The following is a 13,795-nucleotide window of genomic DNA, read 5'->3' as shown; positions in this document are numbered from 1 at the left end:
CATGAGCCGCTGTTTCCTTCTGCGCTTTCCATTTTGCTTCCGCTCTCTCTGTGACAGTGCTGTGCTTTTGGAGTCAGCACCATATGCTGGGAGTTCATCTAAAAACTGCTGCTGCTGGTTGTTTCAATGAAGCAGACAAGTAGCTCCAAAACAGTAAGACCTGGGTGAAGTTTCCAGTCAGAGTGTTTTCAGTTAAGGCAGAGTGTTTTCAGTTAATGCGTTGGAAATAGAAATAGAGAACCCTAATTTTTGACTCCTGCCTCTCCAGAATTCTTGGCCTTGCACATTTACAAAAATATGAGTCTTACTGTCATAAAATTTTAAATAAAAAGGGAGGAAAGACAGCAATAGTCTTAAAGAAATTCTTGTGCTTTTAAAGCATATAGGCAGGAGCTGAAGGAACTGTATTGCTGGAACTGTTTCTGTATGAATATAGTCACAAAAAAGCACTGTTTTGTTTCAACATGGTGTTTAGCATAACCTGATGGCAAGAATTCCCAGCCACACCTCGAAGACTTGGATTCTTTTCCCAATGGCCACGAGCTTGTACTGTGAACATGAACATGTTGTTTCTATGTTCTGCTCTGTTCATTTTGTCAACTTGTAATGCACGGGGTATGGGACAGGATCTGTGTCTCACGTTTGTATGAGTATTCAATCTGCCACAGTGGATGCATTAAACAGTATTTAATTTGGCTCTTTATTTCTTGCTTGGCAATTGTCTTTAAACAGTATTTTGTTTAACTTACTGCTGAAAACAGACATGTACAAGTATGCAAGTAGTCCTTGTGAATGTGTTAACTCAGTGCTCAATGTTTTCTCAGGTTCCAGTAGCCAGAGCCAGCATTCTCTGGCTCATCGGCGAGTACTGTGAACGAGTTCCAAAGATTGCACCTGATGTTTTGAGAAAGACAGCGAAGAGCTTCACTAATGAAGATGACCTTGTAAAGTTGCAGATCCTAAATTTGGGTGCAAAACTCTATTTAACAAACTCGAAGCAGGTAAGCTTAAACTCAGAAGTGTACATATGTAGAGTCACAGTAGGTTTTGTACAGTCTGTGTAGATCAATGGTGATTTCTTTTATATAGGTAACCAAAAGTAGTCCATACTATTCTACAAAGGAAAGCTGTACATCAGTTTTCAAGAAATCTAACAGACTAAATCTAACTTTGAATATGTGTTGGATTCTATGAATGTATTAATGTAGTGATGAGGTCACTCTTGCCTCTTTCTTTCTTGGGGAAATTGTGGATTTTTTAAATTCACATAAATAGGAACCATTTGTGAATTGTATTACTAATTCAGATTGGAGATCTTCCAGATGTGAGTTGCTGTCTTCTGGATCTAAGACCAGAATTTTCAAGGGAGTACTGTCAATTTGAACAAGAAGATACTATTTTTTTCTTCAGGATATCTAAAAGGAAATAACAGCAAAAGGCCTTGTTATGTCCTTCCATCAGTGTTCATCTTAAAGATAGTAACTGCTTTCCATTTTTCTCTGTTTCTTAATATTTCACTTTGTCTTGTGGAGGTGGTGGGATTTGATCATCTCTAGTAATAGAGATAATCTAAAAATGTCAGATAGTACAAAAAGGTGAACTTAGATCTCCAGGCATCTGAAAACAATAGCTGTGAGAGGTGCCAGCTGCCTCATTCTTCTCAATGATAACACTGTGAACTTTGTCACTCTCTGGCTATGGAATATAGCATCTTGACCACATTTTCCACTGTAATTCCAATTATTACTGTAAAAGGTTTTAAAATCAAAGATTTTTTTTTTTTACAAATGTAGAAGAAATATATTATCTGAGATGTATACACTTTCTTGGGCTGCTAGACCTCTTTGTTTTACAACAGCTTGAACAGCACGGGATCATGTAACTCTAACTGTGGTGTCGTCTCAGTCCTTGATAGCTATATCCAGCTGCAGACTTGATTTGTCTGAGACTTTATTCTGTAGGGCATGTGGGAGATGAAGTGTCTTGCCATGCATTCAGTTAAGAATAAATGCTTGTCCTTTGCATATACAGTCTAAAATGGGACAGTAACAAAAGGTGACTTCTTTCTGTCAGTGCCCATCTTAATGAAAGTGCTGGCTGAGCTGAGGAAAGATTTGTTTGATTGTCTGAAGTGTCTCCTTTTGGCTAACTACGTGATATTTATTGATTTATCATATAATTTTTGTAATTTTACACTAATTTTTCCACACCGTGTTTGGCCAAAAATCCATTGCCTACAAGGAGGTTATTGTTTCTGTGATGCTCTTTTCCCAGTTTCACATCTTAATAAATTTTAAACCATCATTCTAAGTGTTGCATATCCGTTATTTCAAATACGATAGTGATGATAAAGCAGAAGAAACTGTCTCGTGAAATGCCTACTAAATGATGAATTTCATCAAAGGGTGTTTTCCTATTTTAGTTTTAGGCTGTGGAAAAATAAGTTGTCTTCTCAAGTGGTCAAGCTATTCATATACAAAATTTGAACAGAGTAGGTTGATGACCTGGCTTGATTCAAAGCTCCTTCCAAAGTAGAATATGTTGGGTTTGCCTTTAGGAGCTGGCAACACTCTTCCCGTATCTACATCCTTATTCCCAGGAGTGACTCTTCTTTGCTTACCAGTATTAAAACCTTTCTTTCTGAAATTACTTCAGTTCCTAAAAGTCCACCCATTTTTCAGTCTAATTTCTCAAACTTGAAGGGGAAGCTTGTACACTTCACTGCTCACTTGTCAGTCTCTCCATCTCTCTTTATGCCTATGTTTTCTCCCTCTGTAGCCTACCCACATAACACTTTTTTGAATCCTTTATCAGTTTTCTCCCAAAAAAGAGATTTTGATGTGTTTCTGTTGTGTAACATAGGAGTCCCACCAGAGAAAGTCCTAAGTAGTCCTAGTGTGTAAATAGATAATGTCAAGTGTGGTTTAGCACGATAGCATTATGTTAGGTATTTAAAGAATTGAGTTACTGCAAGCTAATGATATCAAAGAGTGGACAGATAGCTGTTTCTCTCCCGTTATAAAGCTTCATCTGTTGGTGATACTTGTATTATAAATTTTTTCAGGAGATATAGCAAAAGGTTAATTGCTGCTAATATAGGATAGGCATTAAATTCTTGAATAGAACTATTGCCACTAGAAATATTGCTGAAGGATGATTTGAAGTGTACTTTTTGTATTACCCAAACCAAAATGTACAAACAATAGTAATAGGTTCTAACAGCTTGAGGATAAAAGAAGTTATGTTAAGCCTGTATAATGAGCATGTCTGGACAACAGGCAATGCTGACATATGATAACAAATGTTTTAGATCATATGTCAGAATACTTTGTCTTACTGTTCTATGAAGCAGTCATGGTGTACAGCTTCTGACATATTTCACCAAATTAACGTCATCACTCAAATAATTTTCAGCTTCTTATGGATGTTCCTTTGTTGGAAAAACTGTTGTGGATTCATTAGGGTTTTTTTTGTTTTTAATTAAAATTAATTGTTTCTATTAGCTACCTCCATGTAGAAAAGCTTCACTACCTGTTTGGTTGCATTGCCATAAGACAAGAAAAAAAATAGCCTTTTCTTGCTGTTTTCAGGAAAACTATTTATACTATATGTGACGCTTGCAAGCAGACTTCTTGCAGATATGGAGTATTCTTCCATATAAATTTTCTGTGTCTTTATCTGTATTGGATGATATGGAAAAGATAGTCTAGGGGAGGGGGAAGGGAAGAGGAAGAGGGAAACAATAATGGAGGAAATGGTCCCATTAAAGAAAATGCAGCCCTTCAACTCTTTTGTGTAATTCCGTCACATGTGCCCACCATGATAGCAAGGCCCCCAACTTTTCCCATCTCTATAGCAATTTACAAGCAAAGACCACTGTGTTTTATATGTTCTGATGCACTTTCTGCCATCACAGCAAGGAGTCTTGTTTTGTTTTACAGAGGGAAAGTGATGGCAAAGGCTGTAGGAGGTATCCCTCATTTAGTTTAATTCATGCTACCTGGGAACCCTCCCTTCTAATTCCATTTAGATTGAACAGCATAAGTCCTGCTTGAGTGCATATTACGTATATTCTGTCTGATGCAGTTGTTCAAAATTTTAGACCCTGATATAGAAATAACTTCCAATAAGCTGTGAAAGAGGTGTGGGAAAGTTTTACCTTTCCTGGAGCTGAGACAATATCTTCTGGGGGAAAAAAATATCTTTTCACAGAACCATCCTTGGGTATCAGAGAGAAAAAATAAATTAAAAGTGTTTCACTGAAAGGTTTTTTTAACTATGCTTTTACTATCATTCTAATGTAAATATGACTAATTTCTTTAAATCTTTGGTACGATATGGTATTTTGTGAAATGCTTGCATATGTTGCATTGTATGTGGTTAAAAGTAAAACCAATTTTTGTTTACTGTGTGTTTCACTTATAGGAGTTAATCAATATTCTGGAAAAGTCTTTTTGTATCTCTAGAAAAAACTTTCACTTGCATCCTCAAGGTGCAAATTATTAAACTGAACTTTTCTTAGCAAATCGCACATAACAAAAGGGACTGTTTTTTTTTTTTTTTTACATATTTTTACACTCACGTGATTGAAACTGTTATTGTTACAACACTGGCATGATAAATAAGATATATATGCAAGGTTGCTTCTTTGCATAAAGAAAATAAATCCTCATTGACAATACATTTTTAACCCTGTATTATTCATCCATTCTGAGTTGAAATACTAAAAATTTACTTCCTTATGATGGTATATTATTTTTGTTCTTTTTTCTGTTTGCTTGTGTATAAAGAAAGTGGCATGCTTCTTTCCAATGTATCTAACGGATAGAAGTCTGTTCAGCACTATTGTTCTGATTACACTACAGTATTTCTAAGATACTGGTGATGTTTCCATGGGGTTTTTTTTGTTTTGTTGTCTTTTTTAGTTTTGAAAATCTAACTGAATTATTAAAATTATTTAATACGTGTTAATATTCTCAGACATCAAATTAGGAAGTCCTATTATGCTGTAAAAAGCTGTGATAATATAAGTTGTTCTCTTACATAAATAAATGAATGACCAATATTACTGGAGGCTTTAAGCTTCAAGAAAAAATGGAAGAAGTCTTTTATCCTGGTTTTTAGAGGGCATCAGCAGCTTGCTTTTATGAAAAAGTAACAGCTAAATGCACTGCAAATAATTTGCAGTAATCCAGTTCAGTGATTCATGTGTCTGCTTTAATGGGTCATAATTCAGGATAAAGTAACTGAGTGCAGTCAGAGTGCAGACACTTCTTATGCCAGGGACAGTATCTCTTCATAAAACACACCTCAGCAGAAGCAGTTTGCCAGCCCCCTAATACCCTCTGATGTTTTGATGTCCTGCATATTTTTCCGATTAAGTTTTGAGTGCCATGTTTTTAGTTGTATTTCCACATTCATTATCCTCACGTAGACCCTTCAGCGGGTTTGCCATATATGATTATTTTTTTAATGATGCCTTTCTTTCCACTTCAGCAGTTTAATAATCTAGCACATGGCTGCTTCTCAGTACTCAGCATTCACCTCCCCAATACAGAAGAGGACATGTGCTTTGGCTTCAGAATTCCATTTGCAGCTTTAGAAATGCATATTCCCTGTGGAACAACATTTGTTTGACATAACCATTCATTTTTATTACCTCTTTAAATATGTTTATCCAGAGTTATCAATAATCATAAATAACTTGTATTCTGTTCTTGTCCTGTTTTTTTCCACAGACAAAATTGCTTACCCAGTATGTATTAAATCTCAGCAAGTATGATCAAAGCTACGACATCAGAGACCGTACAAGATTTATTAGGCAGCTTATTGTTCCGAATGAGAAGAGTGGAGCTTTAAGCAAATATGCCAAAAAAATATTTCTGGCACAGAAACCTGCCCCGCTGCTTGAGTCTCCTTTTAAAGGTATAACTGCCAAAATCATTTGGTAAATGCTCATTGTGTAGAGAAATGTGTCAGCCTATTCTATTTCAAATACGCTCACAAATTTTGTCACTTAGCAAATAGAAATGATTAATATGCAAGGGTACTTTCTCTGCTTACTTCCTTTTCAGCAAGCAAGGTTTGCATGGTGCAAACACAGTGCATTTGTCTGATGATAAACCCTGACACACAGATCCATTTCTATTCATGTGGATTTTAAATTTGATTTAAATAACAGAAGGTGTGTCTTTTGAGGAAAACTATTCTTCTATTTAGGAAAATAGCTCTAGTCTTTTATCTGGACTTTAATAGAAGATTGTTAATGTGAGTATTGCAAATGTTTTTTGAATCTGAAATAAACTGAATGCAAATAGATTAGATTTTTATTATTTTTCTCCAAAGTCATAATTTTCTCTATGCTTTTTCCCCATCTTTTTACAAGTAAGAACCCTTGTCTGTCTTCTCAAATTAAAAGGTTATCAGGTTATCTTAATTAAAAATGCTCTGTTAATGTGACTATTGGCAGTTTTAGTTTTCATACTTACTTAGTCACAGTTTTGAAGGTCTAAAAAGAGCTCCATTTTGAAGAAAAACTATTAAAATTCTGGATGTGTTTGTGCCAAGACATGTATATGGATTGTTTAACTGTGCTGTCATTCTTAATATTCACAGTAAAGTAATTTTTAGAGAAGCTACATTTCAGAGCAACACCTCTAAACACACTGACTGATTAGCTTTTTTATTGACCATTATGGGGGAGATTATTGTAATCTATGGACTGAAATCAGTTTTTTGACCTATGAAGAGCTTCCTAGTTTATATTTATTCCGTGACATTTGAGGTAATATAATGGCGATTACCTTTAGCCCTGATTAAGATCACTCTTTGTGGAAGAGCTCATGGTGTTTGTGTATCTCTCCCCTTCCCCCTTTTTTTAATAGATCGGGATCATTTCCAGCTTGGCACCCTGTCTCACACGCTGAACAGCCGAGCCACTGGCTACCTGGAGCTGTCCGACTGGCCAGAGGTGGCGCCTGACCCCTCAGTCCGAAACGTCGACGTAGCTGAGTCGGTACGTCAGTGTCCTTAAAAGTAACTTAGCTGAAGGCACTCACTGATATAGAATATTAGCCTAAAATACAAGTATTGAAATACTCTATGTATGCTTTACTGAAAAACGTTAATGCATGTGAACATCCATGTTGCTTATTGTAGCTTGGAAGTAGAACATTTGGAAACATCCACAATGCTTGCTTTTTTCTTTTCAATGAGAGAAGTGGATCAAGTATAGGCCACTTCTGCTTTTTTCATGGATTAAATGGGCTTTTTTCCCTGTTCTTGATTTCGTACCTCGTATATCTGCTGTGCTGCAGTATGTTGATTGCTGTTAATGATGAGTGTAGCTGGACTACTGAAGTAGGAGGTGAGCAGAGGTTTGTTCGTATAGAAATCCAAGCCTAAACAGAAAAAAAATAGGTAATATAAACAAAAGGCAGCAGCATGGGAAAAAATATGTACATTTCAAAGTGTAAAATTTGGAAGAGACCAAGGTTTACATTTCAGATTATTTGGAGAGAATTAGGAAAGTTTATAGTGTCATCTATTGGTGCACTAATAGTTTGTTGATATTACAGGGCTGGTCTTCTACTACCAGTAGCTTTTTGGTCCAGCATTGTAAACTTTGAGGCAAAGTCATGTTCTGGTACCAGAATTGTGATTTATGCATCAGGTACCAGAGTCCTAGTAAATGTCAGTGAAAGCTATTGAACAGTAACAGAAACATAGATGTATTGGAATATAGTGCGCTGATGGTGCGCCTGGAGGTATGTCGTTTTAACTGGTACAACCAGAAAAGCACATGGTTCTTGTCATCAGACAACTTCTAGAGTAAATTGCACATGAATTGATTTGCATCTAAGATGTTAGGCATGGGGTGGGTAGAGAAAATTCTAAAAAATAGATGTGACTTGCAGAAGCCAGTGAACAGAAGTGGGGTAGAACAAGCATTTCTCCTTAGTACTTTAATATTATTTGTCTACCTTCTTACATACATTTCGGGGAAAAGAGGTATTTGTATGCAAACTTCTGAAAGCTTTCATGGGGATAATTTGAAGACAATCAGCTCTAGTGAGGGATTAGCATGAAAGAGGCACCTTTGTCCATAAAAACAAAAGGTATTGCAGGAAATTGATTAAATGAAGCAACATCCATCTGCAACATAATAGAAAACATCTCCTTCCAACCATTTAAACCTCAAAACAAACATGAAAATCCTTTTCCCATATTTTTTTTGCAGGTATTTTCTTTGGAGAGTGCCTCATTGTCTTTAATTTTGTGGTTCCTCTAATACTGCATGTGCCTACACAATGTATGTGAGTGAAGCTAAGTTGTTAAGCTTCAGTCCATATAAATCATCATTTATATCCAAGATAATATTGACTTCTTAAAATACCAGTGCTGGGTGGGATGTTACAAAGCTTTATCAGCTTTTGCTGTTTGAGAGAGAGCCAGTGTGTCTGTAGAGCCATACAGCATTGCAGGCCACCATTAGAGCTCTTTCAAAATCTAGTCTCATTCCGGGTAAGAGCAGTCACTGGGGCAGACCTGTGTTGCTCTGCTGATACAGTTGTCTGCATATTTGTTTTTTTCCCAGCCTCAGTTTTCCTTCTGCTTCTCTAGTAGGATAGGGAGATATGGAAGGAAAAAAAATCCTGACAGAATTATTGCCATGTTCTGGTGTTTTCTTGGTGGTAAGAATTACTTTTATTTGGAGAATTGCAAAGGAAGTGAAACATGATTCCTCTGTGGCTACTGGAACTTCTGCTGCCTACTGCGTCCACATCTGTTCTCCCCTTAAAACTTGGAATGATAAAGGTGGTGACTGGCTATATTTACCCTTCATTCTAGTCATAGGCTCAACTGGATCTAGAGTCTCTCAGACTTCAGGTTCTTTTAGCATAGAAATTTATTTATGGTTATTGATGCTTTTAATTGGCCTTGGTGAATCTTTTCCTAGACTCTCTTATATCACCCCTTTATAGGTTTATACAAAACTTGTTTTTCTTCTAATTGTGTGAAGTAAGAGAAGTTTAATAGTTTCTCTTGACTTGATTAGAGGACTTATTTAGAAACTGCTTAAGACTACTGCTGCAAGTGTTCTTCTTTGCAGTGTTGTGTGTTTATATATTTGTATTGCTGGTTGTGTAAAAGTAAACTTCCATTGAAATTTATTTACAGGCAAAGGAATGGACTGGAATTCTAGGTAAGACGAAGAAAGAGAAACCTACTGAAAAGTTCTTTTTCGGAAGAGGAGGAAGATGAGTCTGCCAGTACCAGTGCATCAGGTAAGTGTTTGGAAACTAACTTGCATCTCCACTGCCTGGAGAACTGTATCTTCAGTACTGGCCACTACTTAAAAAGAATGGGAAAAATTTTCAAAAAACGACAGAACTATGTATAAATCAGGAGGATTTTCACTGTAGCTGCGCAGTAACTGCTGATTTTACAGATAGGGCTTTTGTGTTTATTAAATGAGTTGGACTTTGCTTTGCTTCCCATTTAAAAAAAGATGGCATGCTATTTTCATCCTGTTTTGAGTCTAAAAGACTAGTGAGAGTTTGTAACTCCAGTTAAAACTAAATGCACTTAACTTTTTGCAAGAAGAGTGCCCATATGTTTGGTAGTTAGGAACTGTAAGTCTTGAATGTTTTTTGGAATTCATTGTTGATGAGGTACTCTTTTGATAGCATGTGGTGCTGTGTTGATAAATGGCCAAACTTGTCTAACTGCGTAGTCTTTCATGGGATATATTCAGTAAATTGTGTTACAGTATTGCTTTTAAGTTCTACACCATGTTTTCTATTTACTATAATGGGGTGACGATGGAGAATACAACTGACAGCTGCCTATCAAGTTCAGCAAGCAAGGGTTCTTTTGACCAGTATCCCACTTAACGCCAGATAGGCAGTTCCCCAAGACAGCTCTTTCAGTAGATATTAGTATAGTTCAGAGGTAGTGAAGAACATCACGCTCCCAGGTCCAGACTTCAGACACAGACAATGTATAGTATTAGAGACTTATAAGAATTATCAGGGTCTAGCTGAATGGAAGAGGGGCACCTTAAAGTCTGAATGTGGTGCTATTTCCTTCATATTCCTAAACTGAGGAGATATGCAGAAGTTCTTAACAATTGTATCACTGAAATTAATATCTCTGAAGGAAGAAAAGAATATATTTACTTCAGATATTTGAATATTTGCTAAATATATGATTATTTAGAGGATGAATAATTTGTTTAAATCAGTGATTCAATTATCATCACTATCAGTATTCAAGAACATATATCTAGGTAAGCAATTGGTTGAAAAGATAATCTTGTAGTTAAGTGAATGTGTAGATTAGAGAAGTTGAGGTCATGTCCAGCTCCTGACAGGGTTATGTAATTTTGAGGAATCTACATACAATTAATTTATTATTGGCCTTTCTAATTTGAGAAATTTGATAATACTGTAGGCTGAAGAGGGCAGGTCTTTAACCAATAAAATTTTATAAACTTTAGGGGAAGGTTAATTTTCTTGCCTGCTTTTGATAAAGAGTAGATGATGTTAAAGCTTGCAATTGGATCTTAAAATACTACAACATTGTTTTATTTAAAACAAACTTGGATTCCTAAAATACTAATTATGTAACATATTTAGAAAAAAAATTGTAAGAGTTGTTTTTATTTCAGAGAGGGAGTCTAGCAGTGAAAGTGAGAAGGAAGATGAGGAAGACAGCAGTGGTGAGAGTAGTGGGAGTTCCTCTTCCAGTGAAGAATCAAGTGACAATGAATCAGACAGCAAAGAAAGTACTGCAAAGAAAACATCTAGAGCTGCTGATGACAGGTAGGTATACATTTGTATGTTTTTAATTTTTTGTGATACTAGCTGTTAAAACACTCTTACTGTGAACAATCTGCTAAGCCTTTAATTAGGCTTTTTTTGGGGTGTATTGGCCAAAGAGTGATGTCTGCTGTTTCAGTGTATGCCAGTAATAATCAGTGTATAAACTGGGTTCATGTTTTCATTAATCAGACTACTCTTATGTTTGGAATTAATTTCTGACTTCAGTAAAGTCTTGGGTGGTGCTTGAAAATTGATGTAACCTTGGGAGGCTGAATAAGTGATCAAACAGTTGTGTGAAACACTTAATTACCTTTTGCAGCAATTTTGCTGAGAGCTAAAATTAAGTCCTTCAACACTTTGCCATTATGTAACTAAGACAATTGATTTTTCTAAATAATGTTATATTAAAAAGATTATGGTCCAAATATTAGAGGCAAGGGCTGTGAAGGGAAACGGTCATAAGATATTTAAGTGTTAGCGCTTCTTAAGATTGCCCATTATCAACAGCATTATCATGTATTAAAGTCTCATTAAAATTTTGAGTAATTGGGGCTAATACCTTGGATTGTATGAATCTGTTTCTTCCACTGCTGTCAGCAAGTGGCCTCTGCAGACATCATCGCCTTTTACTCTGTAGTCTGCTGCCAGCTCACTTGATGAGTTTGAAGCTCAGCTCAGTCGTGGCTGACAGCACTGATTGGGGTGCAGTACGCACTCTGCTCCTTTTATTACAGACAGTAATTAAAGCAGCTCGCCTTGCCACTTCCATAACAAACACAGCATAATGCCCTAATTATGACTTTATTAATTTAAGTCAGGATTTAATGATTTTAAAAGTGATTTATATTGTTTTTCCTGTTCAGAACAAATGAAATCTGTAGGTTAAATTAATACAGGCTTTTCATCATCGCAAAGTTAAAAAGCTAGTTACCAGTAAATTCTTTTCATTAGAATAACATCTGAAATGTTAAGCAGTAAGGTAAACAATGATTACCCATCAAAACTGGTTGATGTACAACAAAGTAACATTTTTAATCTTCAAATCTAGTTTTAAAGATAAGCTAAGGATAAGTTGTTGAAAAACAACTTACTCCATTTATATAATGAGTTCACAATAACTTATTTATTGATGCATCTACAGCCTCTGTTCAATGGCAATTATGGAAATGTAGATAATTTTGTCAGTACCTCTGTTATACATCATGAAGAAGAAGCTTTAAACAGTACACGTTAGTGATTTTTTCGTGTTTAGCTCATAGAGCTCAAACAAGTTTTTAAATATTGTCATACTGAAATGTAATTTTGAGGGTACCTATTTTTTCAATTTGGTTTTAACCATCAAGTATGCTATGTTAGACTTTTTTTTTTTTTGAAGTGTGCCCTTGTTTCATTTTTAGCTTTGCAAGCTTCAGGCTTTGAGAAAAAAATCCTTTTGACTAAAATTTGGGGGATTGATTTCAACTTAATTTACATGTGTAGGCATTATTAGCATGGCTTAAATGTTCATATTGATTTTTAATAGTTTTGATAAATTTGATTTAGGCAATTCAGTCCTGGGAAGTTCTTGGTAGGAAGAAGGCATTGCCCCTAACTATTTTCCTTTCCTTCACATTAGATTTTTCAATTCCCCTTCTCTGTATTTTTTCCCTTCAAAAAACATTGCTATCTCAAACAGGAATGTAGCCTAATACATTCTTCTATATTGCTTCTAAAGCTAAGCAAAAATATGTAATAATTTTAGTTTGAGTCCAAAAGGACTCTTAATAGTTAAGTGGTCTGGATTTTTTTAATTATTGTTGACCTTGTTACACTTCAAGCACTTCAGTAACCAATTTATTGCCTTGGAATAAGAAGCTGAATCAGATAGTGTATAAAACACCTGATTTGGAAGTGTAAAATGGTTGCCTGAAGATCCAAGAACAGAGGTGGTTTTTTTATTTATGTGAGTGATACTATTTATCTGCTCCATGTTAACTATTAGATAACAATTTTAATTTCCTGTCATATTTCTAGGTAGTAACTCCTCCTGAAACAAAAGGGGTAATCTACTAATTGGTAGTTATCAAAGCGAACAAGGCAGATTTTAGAATTATTTCAGTAGCTGTAACATAGAGCAATGTAATCCAACATTGCCAGGATGAACAGAACTTTACTGTGTGAAGAATAGTGTCTCTGAAGTCCATTAGCTGTAAAGTACTCAGTTTGACCAAAGGTGTCAGAATGTAATAGCTCTTCTGCATGAACTTGTTAATGGGTTGAAATATTTGTAGGTATTATAGGTCGTATTTCTAGGTGGTTTGATTTAGAAGGATTAACAAAGGAATAAATTCAATGTATTGGTTTTTTTTTTAATACTTCAATTACTTTGCAAAAACATAACCCATCAAGATGTTGTTAATCATAGGTGGAGTAGTCTGAAAGTCCCTATATTTGTATAAAAGGGTATCTGGATTTCTTTCTGAAATGTCGCGAGCTTGGTGCATGGAAATAATATTTTTAATATTTAATATGTTCACATTTTTGTTTGGCTGTTTCACTGCTTTAGATTATGTGTGATGATTTATTGTTTATTGTGATAGGACGATTTTGTGTGCGCTTAAATAAGCTACTACTTCTGCCATCTTAGCTAAGTTTTTTATCATTAAAAAATACTGACTTAAAACTCACATAGTAAAACTTTAAAATGTTAACGTAGGATACTACCTAAGCATATTCCTTTGGTGGTTTTACATGTCTCCTCATTTTTTTTTCAATATGTAGTGATTCAGAGGATATTAAAAAGAAAGCAATGGGAAGCTCCAAAAAAAGAAGCACATCCAGTTCCTCTGATACAGAGTCCAATTCATCAGAAGAAAGTTCTTCAGACTCCAAGTCAGAATCAGACTCTAAAAGTGACTCGGAGTCTGGAAAATCTAGAAGTGCTAACTCTAGTAAGGTAAAATATGTTTTTTGAAAAACTGCGATAAAAT

General features: G+C 35.4%; 1 protein-coding gene across 1 annotated transcript in view; it reads left to right on the top strand.

Annotated features, from left to right (window-relative positions):
* Positions 1 to 824: 824 nt before the first annotated feature.
* The window catches only part of LOC104470494 (AP-3 complex subunit beta-1-like), a gene marked incomplete at its 5' end in the record, with an annotated part of 75,362 nt that continues 62,391 nt past the window's right edge, over positions 825 to 13,795 (top strand). Inside the window, 7 exon segments of the mRNA XM_010085442.1 lie at positions 825 to 1,001; positions 5,739 to 5,925; positions 6,885 to 7,015; positions 9,181 to 9,242; positions 9,244 to 9,287; positions 10,673 to 10,826; positions 13,587 to 13,761. Coding sequence (XP_010083744.1) covers positions 825 to 1,001; positions 5,739 to 5,925; positions 6,885 to 7,015; positions 9,181 to 9,242; positions 9,244 to 9,287; positions 10,673 to 10,826; positions 13,587 to 13,761 — 930 coding nt within the window.

Source organism: Pterocles gutturalis, unplaced genomic scaffold, assembly GCF_000699245.1.
Source record: "Pterocles gutturalis isolate BGI_N339 unplaced genomic scaffold, ASM69924v1 scaffold4880, whole genome shotgun sequence".
In the NCBI taxonomy this organism is placed as follows: domain Eukaryota; kingdom Metazoa; phylum Chordata; class Aves; order Pterocliformes; family Pteroclidae; genus Pterocles; species Pterocles gutturalis.
Note: the sequence above shows the minus strand (reverse complement) of the source record. Positions and strands in the feature narration are given on the sequence as shown.